Raw genomic sequence first — 14,619 nt, forward strand, 5'->3', positions numbered from 1 at the left:
CAGTCCAGCACACATAGGTCTGAAATGCAATAGTTTACAACCATTTCTCAGAGGAGAAATAAGTAAGTTCAATTCTGTCACCTTTGTCTTGAATCAGGATAACTTTAAAAAAAAACTTTTTTAGTAGTTTGCCAGTGTCAGAAGTTTGCGTTGGTCCCTGTTAATGGCGTGTCACTGTTTGTTCTCCCTGCATTTCATCTTCCTCTGCCCTCACTGTTCACAATTTCGTCCCGACACGTGTATTTAGAGAAGTTGGGGGGGGGGGGACACTGACTACATCTGATGGACTCAAATCCACACAAGCTCTTTCGATAATTAATGTGTTTGTATTTCAGGTAGTAGGGACGTGGGTGGCGCTGTGGCTTAAACCACAGAGCCTAGGACTTGCCGATCAGAAGGTTGGCGGTTCGAGTCCCCGTGAAGGGGTGAGCTCCCGTTGCTCAGTCCCTGCTCCTGCCAACCTAGCAGTTCGAAAGCACCTCAAAGTGCAAGTAGATAAAAAGGTACCACTCCGGGGGAAAGGTAAACGGTGTTTCCACGTGCTGCTCTGGTTCTCCAGAAGCGGCTTAGTCAGGCTAGCCACATGACCCGGAAGCTGTACGCCGGCTCCCTCGGCCAATAAAGCGAGATGAGCGCTGCAACCCCAGAGTCGGCCACGACCGGACCTAATGGTCAGGGGTCCTTTTACCTTTACCTATTTCAGGTAGTGGTGGGGAACCTGTGGCCCTCCAAATATTTCTAGACTCCAGCTTCCATCATGAGGACTTGTGTACCAATGTTAGGGCTAGCACCACCACCAAGCAGCATTGGATCAGACAGCAGTAGCATATGCCAGGGTCAGGATCTCAACTCTTGTTCCTTGATTTCAACTGCACTACTATCAATTGCAGCATCAGGGTAGCAACATAAGTATAATCATACAGGCTTTCCTTACAGGACTGTGCAAATAATTTCTGAAATGATCTGTGTGAAGTGCTTGGACATTTGAAATGGGTTTTAAAATGTCTGTCATCATCATCATCATTCAGAGGACGCAACACATAGGGCTTTGCCACACACCCCATTGTATCAAGAAAGTCCTTGGGTGTGGCAAGCTTATATTAATCTGGACCATGAGATGGCATGGAAATGGGCCATGGGTGGGCGGCTACTGCTAAAGTAAAGGACTCAGTCCCGGCCACCTTTTCAACAGTAGTGCAAAGCTACAGGTCACAGTGTTGGACTGGCTGATGAAAGGAGCATCTTGTCCCATATAGTTAATGGCCCAAGATGAAATATGGGTCAGGGCATTTGTTTGCGATGAACTGAGGCAAGCAACAATTTGTGATCCAGGTGAGGAAATATCACAATAAGGTATTGCTGCATTTTAAGAGGTTTTCATATTTAGGTGAACTGGAAGCACAGCATGGTGTTTTTTTTTAAGAAACACCTCTTACAATAATCTTAACTTTGAAAAATTAGAAGCATATGTAATTTTCTGCAGAAGTACTGCTAGGAAAGTCGTCTAGTGCAAAGAAATGGCTGAAATGATAAAAGTGGTGAGAAAGCATCTTGAAGGAGTAACAGCACACTTTGACAATATTTTCACACAGCCCCTCCACATCCTCCCTATTACATCAATTACCAAAACCTGGTGTTTGCTTAATGAGATCATTTCAGGGCCTCGGAAGGGAATATTTCAATCTGCAAATGCCCGAATAAGGCACAGAAAAACGTTAGACACTAATGCAGTGAATCAAATGTGTGTGTGTGTGTGTTCCTGTCTGTCTCATCTGACATCCCAATGGTCGCTTAGAGCCTATTCTGTTTACCTGTATGATCTGGGCTCTCCCCCCGCAAAACCAAAGATATCAGGGTATAAAATGAGCACTGAACTAAAATTCTTAATTTACTAATTCATATTCATCAAATTATAAAAGAGAGGGGAGGGGGAAAACTCTGCATTTTTATGAGCATATTTACATAAATCATTTGCTGGAGCATCCTAACACTAAATGGTCGAAGTCAAGCCCCCTAACCATTTGCACGCATGCTTCTCCTCAGACATGAAAATATTGGCGTTTCAGATTTTCATTGAAAAGCCTGGCTGCGCTGGAACTCTAATGGGCTTAGAACAGTAAATTTTGAGGAAACTGATTGCTACCCCTGTAGCTAGTAAATGTCTGCCTAGACCCAGTGGCATTTGAAAAAAGTGTTTTATCATAAAATTATCCCAGCAGAGTCCATTCTGCAAGATAACATCATCATCATCACCATCATCATCAGTACTCTATGCAGGACCCAACAGCTCTGGCACAATATTGCCAGTCATTTATCTGTTGTCAGCACAGGTTACACACTGTAATCCTTGACTGCCTCGGAATTAGAATGTCTTTGATGTCCCCACAAGAGTTTTTTTGCCCGAAGGCTTTACCAATGCTCGGCGGCTCAGTGTTTATTCCTCGTAATCTTCCTCTCATCTCCAGGCTAGCAGTGACAGATGGTTATGGGCACACAATAGTATTAAGAGTTTGATATTTTTTTTTTTTATGCTGTGCTCTCTGTACAACAAATAGCTATCAGACGCGGGCCAGAGAGCTGACATGGCTCGCTTAGGTAATGGCAAACAAACAGCTCGGGTTGATGCTTTCTGTCATTTTCCCTGCTAACCCTGCTTGTTTTCATTGTATACTCTCAAAGGTAAACTATATTAACCTTATAGACTGTTATTAAAAAGATATATCTATATGAGCATAAAGTGCCTTTCTCCCCCCTCTCTTTTCCTCACTCTTTTGATTATGAAAGTAATACTGCTGACATATTGAACAAATATCGAATGTCAACATAAATTTTTAGTATGTGATAATATTCCCCTTCATATAGCCGTGTGTCAGGCGGGAACCCGTGGATGATGCATAGCAGTAAATAACCCAAACAAAATTAGTTCTCTTGTCAGCTTCTACCTTGTATGTCCCCAGGCATCAGTAAAATTGACTGCACGCTAGATTTTCAAAATTAGCCCTAATGTTAGCTGTGTGTCTGGCAACCTCCAAGTTTCCAATGTTCTACTATATTACCCGTAAGGATGAATGTGTTACTTTTATATTTTGGCATTTGATCTTGCTGATGTGGCTTTCCCCCCTCCCCTCTCCTCCAAATTAAAAATAATTTAGCTTTAACAATAAGCATGTGCACAAACACCAGGCTGCATCTCTTTAAGCAACTAACTTTAGGCAATTAAATTAAATTAAACAAAACAAAAACCCAAATACACACAGAAAGAAAAGGAATTATTCAATTTAATATTGCTCATTTTATTAATTTAGCTTTGCCCTCCTTTATGCCGAATGCAGAATAAACAGAGGGCAAATGCTTTGTTTTTCATTTAGTCTGCAACTTGGGGAAAAGGAAATATATATTTTAAGAGGAAGGCTTAGAATCATCAGAGTTTTGGCATTTACCTTGACGCACCTTTTTACTGTAAAAAGAAGAAGAAAAAGAACTAGGAACTATAGTACCAGATTAGTGAACGTCATAATCCTGACCACAAGTGGAATTGCAATTAATATCTGTCCTGAGTACATCAAATTGTAAAATAACCTATGAGAATACAGCATTTTTGAGCTAGCAGCAATAAAATATGATTAAAAATAAATGTAGCTCCCTGAGAAAGGCTATACAAGAAGTGTGAAGTTGATTAAACAAATCCAAAGACAGATTCCACATCGACTTCCAATTCCTACATTTTATGTTCAGACATTTAGAGTCAAAGATGAAAATCCCTTTAGGTACCAGATGCTGCAGATCATCTGGGAGAGCTTCTAGAGTTTTAATGTGCTGGAAGTCAAATCCTCTGCAAAGGCGATTTGCCCTGTCGGTGTGGTGTACTTATTGCTTCACCTGCGAACAGTTGCTCTCAGAAAATCTGACCTACTGATCGACCCAGCATCTCTGAAATAAACAGACTATAATCTGTGGATGAAGTGAACTCTAATCAGGCCACATGCAGATTAAACAAACTGTGAGGAATAAAAACTAGATTAAAATGTTCGTGCCCAATACCGGAAGATTATCAGGACATTTTACCTCTTTAAATCCTAATTTATGGTGGGAGTCAAGCTAAACTTTATATATTTGCAGTGATTATGTGGCGTGGTAGATTTTCCGCAGTTTAGAGAAGATTTTGTGATCAGGTATTTGTGTCAACAGCTTGAAAAGCAGCAGTTTTCGGGTACGAATATTCCATTCTATCCGTCTATCTACAGAGCCTTACATATGTGCATATGTTTTAAAAATCTGGACAGGTATATAAAAAAACTACGACACAGAGCAGCATAGTATAGCCCTGAATTTTAACACCTAGTCAGTCACATTAGTATAATTAAGATAATTTAAATAACACTGCATATTAAACATCATTAGTGGACTGAAATGCTCTGAAACAGAGTTCTCAGCGTTTTACATATCATTTCAATGTCATAACTATACCTCTTCTTCCCCACCCACACAACCCATCCCGCCTCTCGTATGCTGAATGCCTGCTGTGAATTTCAGCTTTTAAATGCCATCATTTGTTTTCAGTAGACCACTACCTTTCCAAAGATATAACATGCAGAGCAAAACAATATTGGTACTAAATCAACATTGTATGCAATAACTCGTCTGAAGATATAGCATTTTCTTTTGGTGTTATACTTACCATCTGTGTGGCCAAACAATATGCAAAGGTTTCTCCAGATGGTCCAAACTACCTGAGATGCTACACAGGTTGTAAGTTGCATGTTGGCTATCTTCCTCTTGGCAAGGGGTTGTGCTTTTCAAAGATGTAGGCTTGTCCAGATCTTCTAGTGTCAGTAGTTGGTTGGGTAGCCCCTCTGGTCCCAGGGAATGAAGTCCAAACTGTGGTTCACTATGTCCGGGGCTAAGGTCAGAGGTGCTGATGTTTATTCCACCATCTCCTTTAGTACCATGCATCTTCTCAATATGGGCGAGTTTGTGTTCTGGCATAAACCTAGAGTTAAAAACAAAACAAAATTAAATTATACTTGCTCCAAAATTGCATCGATTACTTATGTCAGCTTGCAATTTTTGAATACTATCTTTTTTAAAAAAGACAAAAAGCTGCAATACAAAAGCTGCTTGAATGGTTCTGCATAGTGGTGGCTCTGTCATCTTTAAATTCATTTGCCACATGATAGAGAAAACAAAGAGCAAAGTGTTTCCAGGGGTTAAGGGCTCTGTTTTCCAGCTCAGAGTTCCTGAGGCCATTGGAACTGCAGAGGCTGAAGTGAGGCAAGCAGAATATACAGCTCTGTTGACCAGGCAAGGTCCAAAGCCTGCCCTTTCACCAGTCCACCCATCACCCATCTCTTGTGAGAGAAACAGCTGGTGGTGCTCCAACAGGGCTCTCTGGAAGGGGCCCATCTTCAGAGTGAGGCATTGTGGGTAAATTTCCTGTGCCACTTCCACTTTGCCAAAATAGAGGCAAATCCTGTTTAAAGTTCAACATTAAATTTAAAATTTAAGCAGGATTTGCAACCTGAGCAGCAAATTGGCAGTGTCAGTGTCTGGAACCACCTCACCCACAAAGCCTTACACAAAGGAAGCACCTCCTTTCTCACAGCTGGTTCTTAGGAGAGAAGATGGCCTTGGCACAAGCAAGTTCCAGGTCAGGGAAGAAAGGGAGGAGGTGACAGAAGTCACCTGCCACAGTTGTAGAAGGTTGCAACAGAGGGGAGTGAGGCCACTTCAGAAAAAGTGCAATGTGTTGCGCCAGACCCCCGGTCTACAGCAGTGGCTTTTCAAGGCACAGTATTTCTCAGCTTACTTCTTGAGGTCTCTTTCTGATGGAAATATGCAAAAGCCTGTGCCTACCACTGAGCTACAGTCCCTCTCTTTAAGTCCCATGGAAACACCAGATAGTTTTGACTACCGTATTTTTTGCACCATAACACTCACTTTTTTCTTCCTAGAAAGTAAGGAGAAATGTCTGTGCGTGTTATGGAGCGAATGCCTGCGGGTGGCGGGGGGGATCTGCTGCAGTCGTGAGCAGAGGATCCATGGTTCCCCTTCCTTCCCTCCTCTGTGGTTACAAAGCATGGATCCACATGGATCCTCAGGATTTTTGCATTGGGCTACTCCAAACTCACTGTCAGATCACATGTCTGTGGCCACAGCATGAACCACAAAAATCATATATCCACTATTTCGTTTAGAATATTTTTTTCTTGTTTTCCTCCTCTAAAAACTACGTGCGTGTTATGGTCTGGTGCGTGTTATAGAGCGAAAAATACGGGTAATTTAAGTTGTACCCCCCATTTTTTTAGGGGAACTACTTAATGATCAGCTTGGGGACATCCCTGTTGTTAAAAGTTTCCATGTTCTCATATGATAACATTGCAAATAGTTGCATAATCTCCCATAAATGAATGGTGGAATACTACCACTAATACTATTACTTAAAAACACACCCCAATCCCAATAGTTTGTTCTATGTGGTCTTCTGTCTCCTTACCCAGATTCTAGTCCTTGTGCCCAATTATGCGGTGCCTCACTTTCAGCTATTTTCCAGGTTTAAGTTCTCATAAATCCATTGTGGGATTTTCAGTTATTAGATAAGATATCAATGAAAACAGCTGCAAAATATATTTTCTACAAGATGTACGTGGAAAGCCCAATCTGGGCACAATCAAGACTTTTTCTATCTACTTGCATTACATACATAATACTAATCACCTTGACAGTTTTTAAAGTAGTTAGTTTGTAATACTGTTCGCTGAATGATTTTTAAAGCAAGATTTATTTCATGATATATCAAGGAGTAAGTATTATCCACATTAACTTGGCATTGTTTTGGCACCAAGTAGTTCTGTATATCTTAATAGCAATAGTGCAGACATAATAAAACCTGCATGAGGAATACCAAAGTGTTCCTCAATGAAATGATTTTTTAAAAAGTTTGCAAGGTAGCTTAGGTGGCTGAGCTTTCACTATGCATCATTATGTCTAAAAACACAAGACCTTTTATAATCTCTGGAAGACAGGACAGTCTACATGACAAATCATACACAGTACAACCTCTATTGTCAACATGGCAGGAATGATATGACAGACAATCTATTGCCCAGCTGCTACTCAAATGGTTTGCATGCTTTAACATATCACTAGGAATTAAGAACTAGAAATGGACATGATGATGAAGGAACATTTCAAATAACTTGGTAGAAGAATCTTAAAGCTGTTACAGTTCACCATGTTAAAGAGCAGTGGTTCCCAATTAGCTAAGTTCTGTGGACCCCCTGTTTTTCAAAAGCTACTTTTGAAAATTCTGATATTGCTATGGTAGTTTTTATTATGTGAATAGTGCCATTCAACCCCTGTGTGGGTTAAGTGGATCACCGCTTGGGGATCACTGTTATGGAGCCCTTATACAATCAGTGTGAATAGCCTAAATACTCATGGGTATGTTGGACTGTAGCAGCATTCCATTTCCACGAATGTTGGAACAGAGCTTGCTCTTGTGCAATGGAAGGGCTCAATCAGTGTGACCGGGAACTCTGAAAAAGCAGGACTCATGATTTCACAGTAAAGTACAATTTTGCATGATTAGACACTATTCTAACTTTTAACCAAACCTGTGTTAGATCAGGAGTGAGGTGTCTCACCATTCCACCCTTCTCTCTGCAAAGTTTGTTCATTTGTAGTTTGAAAAGTGTTAAAGACTAAAGTAGACCTTATATAAACTATTATTGCTGAAAAGTCATACCATAACAAACAGCATTAAGTGCTTGTAGCACATGGAGCTAATTCAAAATTATAAAGAAGCAGGTGGAAAGAAGGACATATTTTTAACTTCTTTCCCTGATTCTAGTGCACTGTTGGACCAAAGTCCCTCCAAATTTGTTGGACTAAATTTGTTGGACTAAAACACAGGGCATCATGTTGGCTGGGGCTGATGGAAGTTGGAGTCCAACAGAATCTGGAGGGCTGCACATTTCCCACCTCTGTTCCAATGCAAAATCTGATGTTATATAAAGGCGAGAAAAGAGGCACAAGTAATTCTGATTAACTTGGCTTCTATATACACACATAAACTGGCACAACACCGATTGATGTTTTCTTCGCTACTTCATAACATTGGATCGAGTTCTTGTCCTTATCCAAGGTTAAAGCCCTGACATGTGTTGACCCTGGAAGGCGTCATAGATTCAAGAAAAGCAGCAAGGTCCTACCACATCTCCTGCTCTCACCAACAGCTTCTCACAAGTATCAGCTTTGAAAGCATGCAGGGACTTTTCATAACCCCACTTTCACACTCTGATGTGGCCTTGCACATACAACATTTTATACTTTTGATGAACAACAGAACAACAGCAACAGTTGTTGGGTGGCACCTGGTACCAGCATTGAAGGGAGATGCCAGAGTGGTGCTCTTGGTTTATAACACACAAAATTCAAAACTATCAGGCAACAGGTTAGAATACATATAAAGGAAAGTCACAAACTCACAGCTTTAGTATGCCAGTGTGTCTTGCATTGCCTAGCCTCTTTGTAAAGCCATTGGTTTAGTACGTGGCACATTGATTTCTAATGTAAAACAAGACAAAGACACACACACACAAATACGCACACCAAAAACCTCTACTGGAAATGTAAGTAAAAACGTTTTCCCCTTTGCTGAATTTAGACTGTCTCCTTTGAGATATAATATTCCCATTTACAATGTTTATAAACATAACAAAAAAAATAAGCCTTGAGAGTACCACAAATATAATAAATAACCTGTCAGCTTGGTGCATTTGACTGTAAACGCTTTGTTGAAACACTACAGCAAAAATAACTAATTCTTGACTACATAATAGAAATCTCTTAACATGCTAAAAGTCACTATAAATGTCACCCTGAATGTTTGACATTTAATCTGCCAGATTTGCCATTCTTTCTAGCTTGTGCAATACACATTCTCTACATCGAAAACAGCCGTGCCAACACACCTATGCACATTAATTTGCAGCAGAGACGCGAGGCTTCTACTGTTTGCACGTTAGATGTCATCATGTCCTTTTGTACATGTTTATTCACAACATCTCATTTGGCCTAATGAAACATTACTTATGAGAATCAGTATTCTTCATTGGCACTGACAGTCAACTCATACACCATTTTATTAAAAACACCACCAAAAGAAGAATGGGAAGATACTGATGTCATCGTCAAATGAATAAAAACCACATTAGAAACACTGGCTGAAGGGCTGTTTTGGGTTAGATCAAATTATTAAAGAAACGGTCCTGGACTGTGTGCTACATTCAGTATATTCTGAAAAGCTATTTTTCATAAAAACAAAACACATAAAACATGTGAGAGCTGGAAGAAATATATTCTACATATATAACTTTCAAACTTCATAGAGACCATGTCTATAAATCCAGGGCTGTTCTAGAAGAATGCAATGAAGTAAAAATGGAAATATCTAGGTACATATTTGCTCTGTAAATGTCTGGGGAAAGCCACTTAAAATACTAAGCTGTGTTCAGGTAAAGATCTCCAGGAAGCTAAATCTGTATCTCAGTCCTCAAGATGGCAAAAAAGAATGACTTCTGAATCCAAAGACTCTCTTTGCAGAGGGAAGTATCACTACCAGATGATTCTGCATGGGAGGGCAGCAGGACAAAATCTCATAAAGATGTTCATACTCTACCTACCATAATGATTTTTCAATGAGATTCTATCCAGGTTTTGTAAACGTATGCCAGTGTTTCTTCCCAAATGCAGACATTTTATTATTTCCACTTCTAAGGTCACATGTTGTCAAAAAACAAACGAACAAACAAGTATGTGAAACAGCAGTAGCTACTCTTTGCTGTAAATGACACTGATGTATATTTAGAAGAAAGCTAAAATGAAAAGGATGGTAAAAAAGAGAAAGAAAAGCCACCCTCTCTCTTTTGAAAACAGGTGCTTTACAATTCTTATCACACCAAGCTGACGGTGGGGAAAGGACCTTTTCAGTAGTGGCACCCCTGTTATGGAATGGCTTCCACAGGGCAGTATGACGTTATAATCGTTCAGTCTTTCAGGTTTTAGTTTTAACATTTCTTATTAATCTGTAATAGTTTTTACTGTTTTACATTGTATTCCAATTTGTAGTATTGTTATTCTCTGTGAGCTGCACAGAGAACTTCTGCTATCAGATGGCTATATAAGTGCAGTTAATAAACAAACAAATAAATATACTGTGAGCAAGTTCAGAGATACGGTGGATTATCAGAATCCATTCAAGTCAGGTTCAAGAGTGAATAGATCTTTAGAGACCCAAGCACAATGTCCAAACACAATGCACGCTGCACCTATCAAGTCCATTAAGTACAGTGGTACCTCAGGTTAAGTACTTAATTCGTTCTGGAGGTCCGTTCTTAACCTGAAACTGTTCTTAACCTGAAGCACCACTTTAGCTAATGGGGCCTCCCGCTGCTGCTGCACCGCCAGAGAACTATTTCTGTTCTCATCCTGAAGCAAAGTTCTTAACCCGAGGTACTATTTCTGGGTTAGCAGAGTCTGTAACCTGAATCGTATGTAACCTGAGGTACCACTGTATCTGCACACTAACTGATGACTTTCCAAACATTTTTTCTTAAGTTTTGTTCATTTGCTTGCCTTTTTCACTTTATGCACCAAAACTGAATGTGCTATCACATACAGGCAGCGACCATCATGCACGTGCTTGTTGCTGTTGACCCAGAAGTGGCCCCAAAGTGGGGCAGAATGGGGGTGGGGGCGGAACAGAAGTGGAAAGGAGCAGGGTGGGTTTCTGTGTGTTCCATCGATGCACACGGTGGTCAGGAAGGAAACCCCCACACAAAATGGTTGCCGCCTAAACACTGCCAATGGGTTCAGTTCTCAAAGTATGAATCTTTATGCACCCAAAACAGCAAGAGGTATAAGGAGGTATAGCAGAAGGAGATATAAATAGGTTTGTGGAATGCCAGGGTTTGCAGAAGTACAAGAACTTTATTTTGGTGAAGGAGAGGGCTGGCTAATATTTTTGTTGTTGTTTTTTAAAGCCCAAAAGCCCACTAGGACAAAGTATGGTCTATGGCCATGGAATACTGGCTAGTTATTGAAGGGGACGAAAACAGCTGGAAAAATAAGAAGCAAGGGCAGTGGAATGGAGTACCCTGAGAGAAGGCATGGAGGAGAGGCTGGCAGGCAACCTAAGCAACAGCATTTCACACTGTAACATTTTGTTGAAGTCCTCCTTTGTTTCCCAAACAGTAGACATAGGAATGAGGGACATTCTGCCATTATTGAACGGTGCAAAACACCTTGGGGCAGAAGATGCCTACTGTAATCTATAGCTACTGACTGTCTGATGTTGAAGAATGTGAGTGGTGAACCGAATATTTCTCAGTGTCCTTTTTGCTAGGCTGCTTTCTGGCAGTCCAGGGATAGCTATGGATCTGCGTATTTTAAGCACTTGAGACTATGGAGGTTATCATTGTGGGTAGATTGATTTAACATCCAATGATGTCCTGGCCTTCTCAAAGCCCCACATCACATTTCCCAGCTTTTGGGCATGCATTCTGCTCAGTTATAGCTAAACAACTCAGGTGAAATGAATACCTGTTGAGCCTTTGCTTGATGTTAACCAGTTAACCTTTTGGTTTAGTGTTTACAGCATGTAATAAACAAATACGAGAGTGAAGAAAGCTGCAAGAAGAAGAACAAAGAGGAAAGGGAAATGTTAGTAATATGCTGGAGCATCACTCAGCTAAGTGGCTAACTGAGGAAAGGCACCTGACTTAAGGTAGGATAGTAGATTGTGCAAAGAAAATAAAAGAAAGCCAGGCTCTTTAACGTTAGAGTGTTTCCAGATGCTACCTCTTTCCCCAATATTTTGCTGGGGGGGAACTCTCATTCCTCTGGATTTAGGATTCAAAAGCTCCAGCAAATTTCATTTTATTTCCTCAGCATTTCCTGCTCTTCACAATCCTCTTGCCAATCCGATTTCATCCTCAATCAACTGCACTTTCAACATCTTCCGAGTGTTCATCTCCTCTAGGCTGTAATTCCTAGACCTCAATGTAAAGAGGAGGGACAGAACATATCACGTAAGAAGTCCACAAAGTACTCTGTCTGAACACTGTTTGCAAGTGGACCTAAAGATCCCGGATTTCAAGTGTGTGCGTGTGTGTTTTGCTTTTCTTTAAAGCTACACAAGACGCTCTGTGAAATTGAAATGCTTTGTTTTGCTCATCTGATAAGGCTTCTGAGTATAACATTCATAGAGCTCTTCTTCTGGGAAGCACACAGCATGGAAATAGGACTAGCTGAAAAGAAAGTCTGCCACAGAATTATGCAAAGGAGAAAGGAAAAGGCAGAAGCTATTCCCAAAATAAACACAAACCTCACAGATGTGTGCATTCTGGGCTTTGATTCCTTTGTGCTTCCCCCTCCCCCTAGTTCCACACCCTTCTAGCCAAAACCATTTTAATCTACTCTGTACTTGTGGGATTATTACTGACTTAATACCACTTTGTTACATAACATATTTACCCCTGAGTGGCTAGCAAAAGGTTTCCTGCAAACTCCTTAAATCACTTTAGGTTGTTTAAAAGATTTTATTTGTGTTCTTTTTACATCCCCCCCCCCCCCTAAATACTCAGTATGGAAAGAAAGAAAGTTTTGTTTTCTTTCTATCTGTATATAATTTGCAGCAAAACTGAAGTCAATAAACAAAATACCATGAATGTTTTCAAATGTATATAGCATGAAGCTTTTATGAAGATAAAACTAAATACTTCACAGAATAACTTCTAAGATATTACATAATTATTAAAAGTTATCAGTAATGCAATTTAGGCTGCAGCATTTAGGCTGTATTCACAAACATGCTAGCTATGAATAAGCTCCAGTGCAAAAAGTTGGGTTTACCTCCAAGAGCGCATGTACAGAATAGCACTGCTAAAGACAAAAGAATAGCTCACGGTACAATGGAAACTAATTTTGATCACAACACCTGAGAAAGGTTTAGAACATATCACTTTGTGTATACTAACTGAGGAAGCTTTTTGAGAACTGGGTTAGATTCTGTTAATGCTGGCACACAGCCACCAACATCCAGACTTTAGCTGCAGCACCCACCAGCTCAGTTCTAGAATGTTGACTTACAAAATACGCATTTGATTTAAAGCAGCTGAAAGGAAAAGATGGAACAGAACTGGAAATGGATGCATTTTTGTAAGAAGACACCTCACCTTCAAATCACATGGAGTTTGGGTTCTTCCCCTGCATCCTATTATTAAACTGCCACCACCAAAGCATGTAATTTCCTGGTTAGAGGAATTTCTTCTAATCAGTATTTTTAAAAATCAGTGTCCCCTTTAAACGGACTTTCTCAGTAAATACACAATGCAGAGGGGAATGCTATCATAACACTTCAATAGTTAAGTGACTCTATGAGAAAAATACTTCCAAATGTTTCCTAAACCCCTCCAAACCGCACCAAAGAACATTATCGTAATATTATGTTTCCCCATGGTCTCCAATATTTAAGCTTGCCATTACTGAAATGATACTTGGATGAAAAAGTTTGTGCTATGCATAAGATTTTTCCTAAAAGAAAGTCTTGCTTTAAAAGTTTAGCTAGCCTTAGAAGTCAATGTTATTTTGATTTTCATTACTTTTCTTTATTAATTGGCTAGCCATTCTACACACACTTAGCCTGTTGTATGGGCCCTATGCAAGAACCACGTCTTTTAAATCTGAGCAGAAACCATGTGATCTCACTCCAAAGAGTAACCGAAAACAATAACTTGCCTTAGATGATTACATATCACGTTACAAATAGATAGTCATATTTCTTGTAGGGTATAGACAATCCAAATAAACTGTATACCATATTTTGATAACACAATCCAGCATCTCTAGCATCAAAGGGTTCGTTTCTGTTAGATTTTAATGTGAATCAGGGTTGTAATGTTTTCTGTAAGCATAAGCTAACCATTTCAACGATTTTGCCAGCAAGCTGCCTTTTTGGCAGATTATTGGCAGTATGTACTGGCAACAAGCTAGTGCAGCTAAAACCCTGCTTGTATGTTACAGGTAAATAATGATTTAAATAAATTTATGTGAAATGTTCCACATGGTCACATCTGTTTTTGATAGCTCAATCCCCTGTGCAGATACAAATCCTTTTGTGTGTTTCTCAAGAAAACACATAGTTCACCTTAATTATTTTAACACCTCCTCAGGTATCCAACATAGCAGTGAAACAAAGAAATACCAGGCACAGCTCTCCTAAAGGGAACAGTAATGTAAGCTAATGAAGCTGCAAGAAGTGTGTGTGTGTGTGTGTGTGTGTGTGTGTGTGTGTGTGTGATGACATCAAGCGCTATGAAACGGCCTTGTAGTATTCATACAGCCAGGTAACCTTAGGTGAGTTTATGAGGAATGAAAGCAAATCCATCAGTGACCATTTGACCCTTATTGTCAAGGACCAGGATGCAAGCAAATACTTACAGCACAATCCTATAAGTACTTCTGCGAAAGCTCCATTGATTTCAACAAGATATACTCTGAGGTAAGCAGGTACAGGCCTAATTATTACAGACTCAGAGCAAGCCGCCTGCCTTAAGTCTA

The 14,619-nt window shown here is 40.0% G+C and overlaps 1 protein-coding gene across 7 annotated transcripts in view; it reads right to left on the reverse strand.

Moving 5' to 3' along the window:
* GTDC1 (glycosyltransferase like domain containing 1) overlaps window positions 1–14,619 on the reverse strand; it is a 202,457-nt gene that overhangs the window by 38,359 nt on the left and 149,479 nt on the right. For all 7 annotated transcript variants that reach the window (XM_083710835.1, XM_083710833.1, XM_083710839.1 and 4 more), the window contains one exon: window positions 4,679–4,990. In XM_083710835.1, coding sequence (XP_083566961.1) covers window positions 4,679–4,990 — 312 coding nt within the window. The remainder of the gene's footprint in view (window positions 1–4,678; window positions 4,991–14,619) is intronic.

The sequence above is a fragment of the Podarcis gaigeae genome (genome assembly GCF_964106915.1).
Source record: "Podarcis gaigeae genome assembly, chromosome: 1".
NCBI classification, from domain to species: Eukaryota; Metazoa; Chordata; class Lepidosauria; order Squamata; family Lacertidae; genus Podarcis; species Podarcis gaigeae.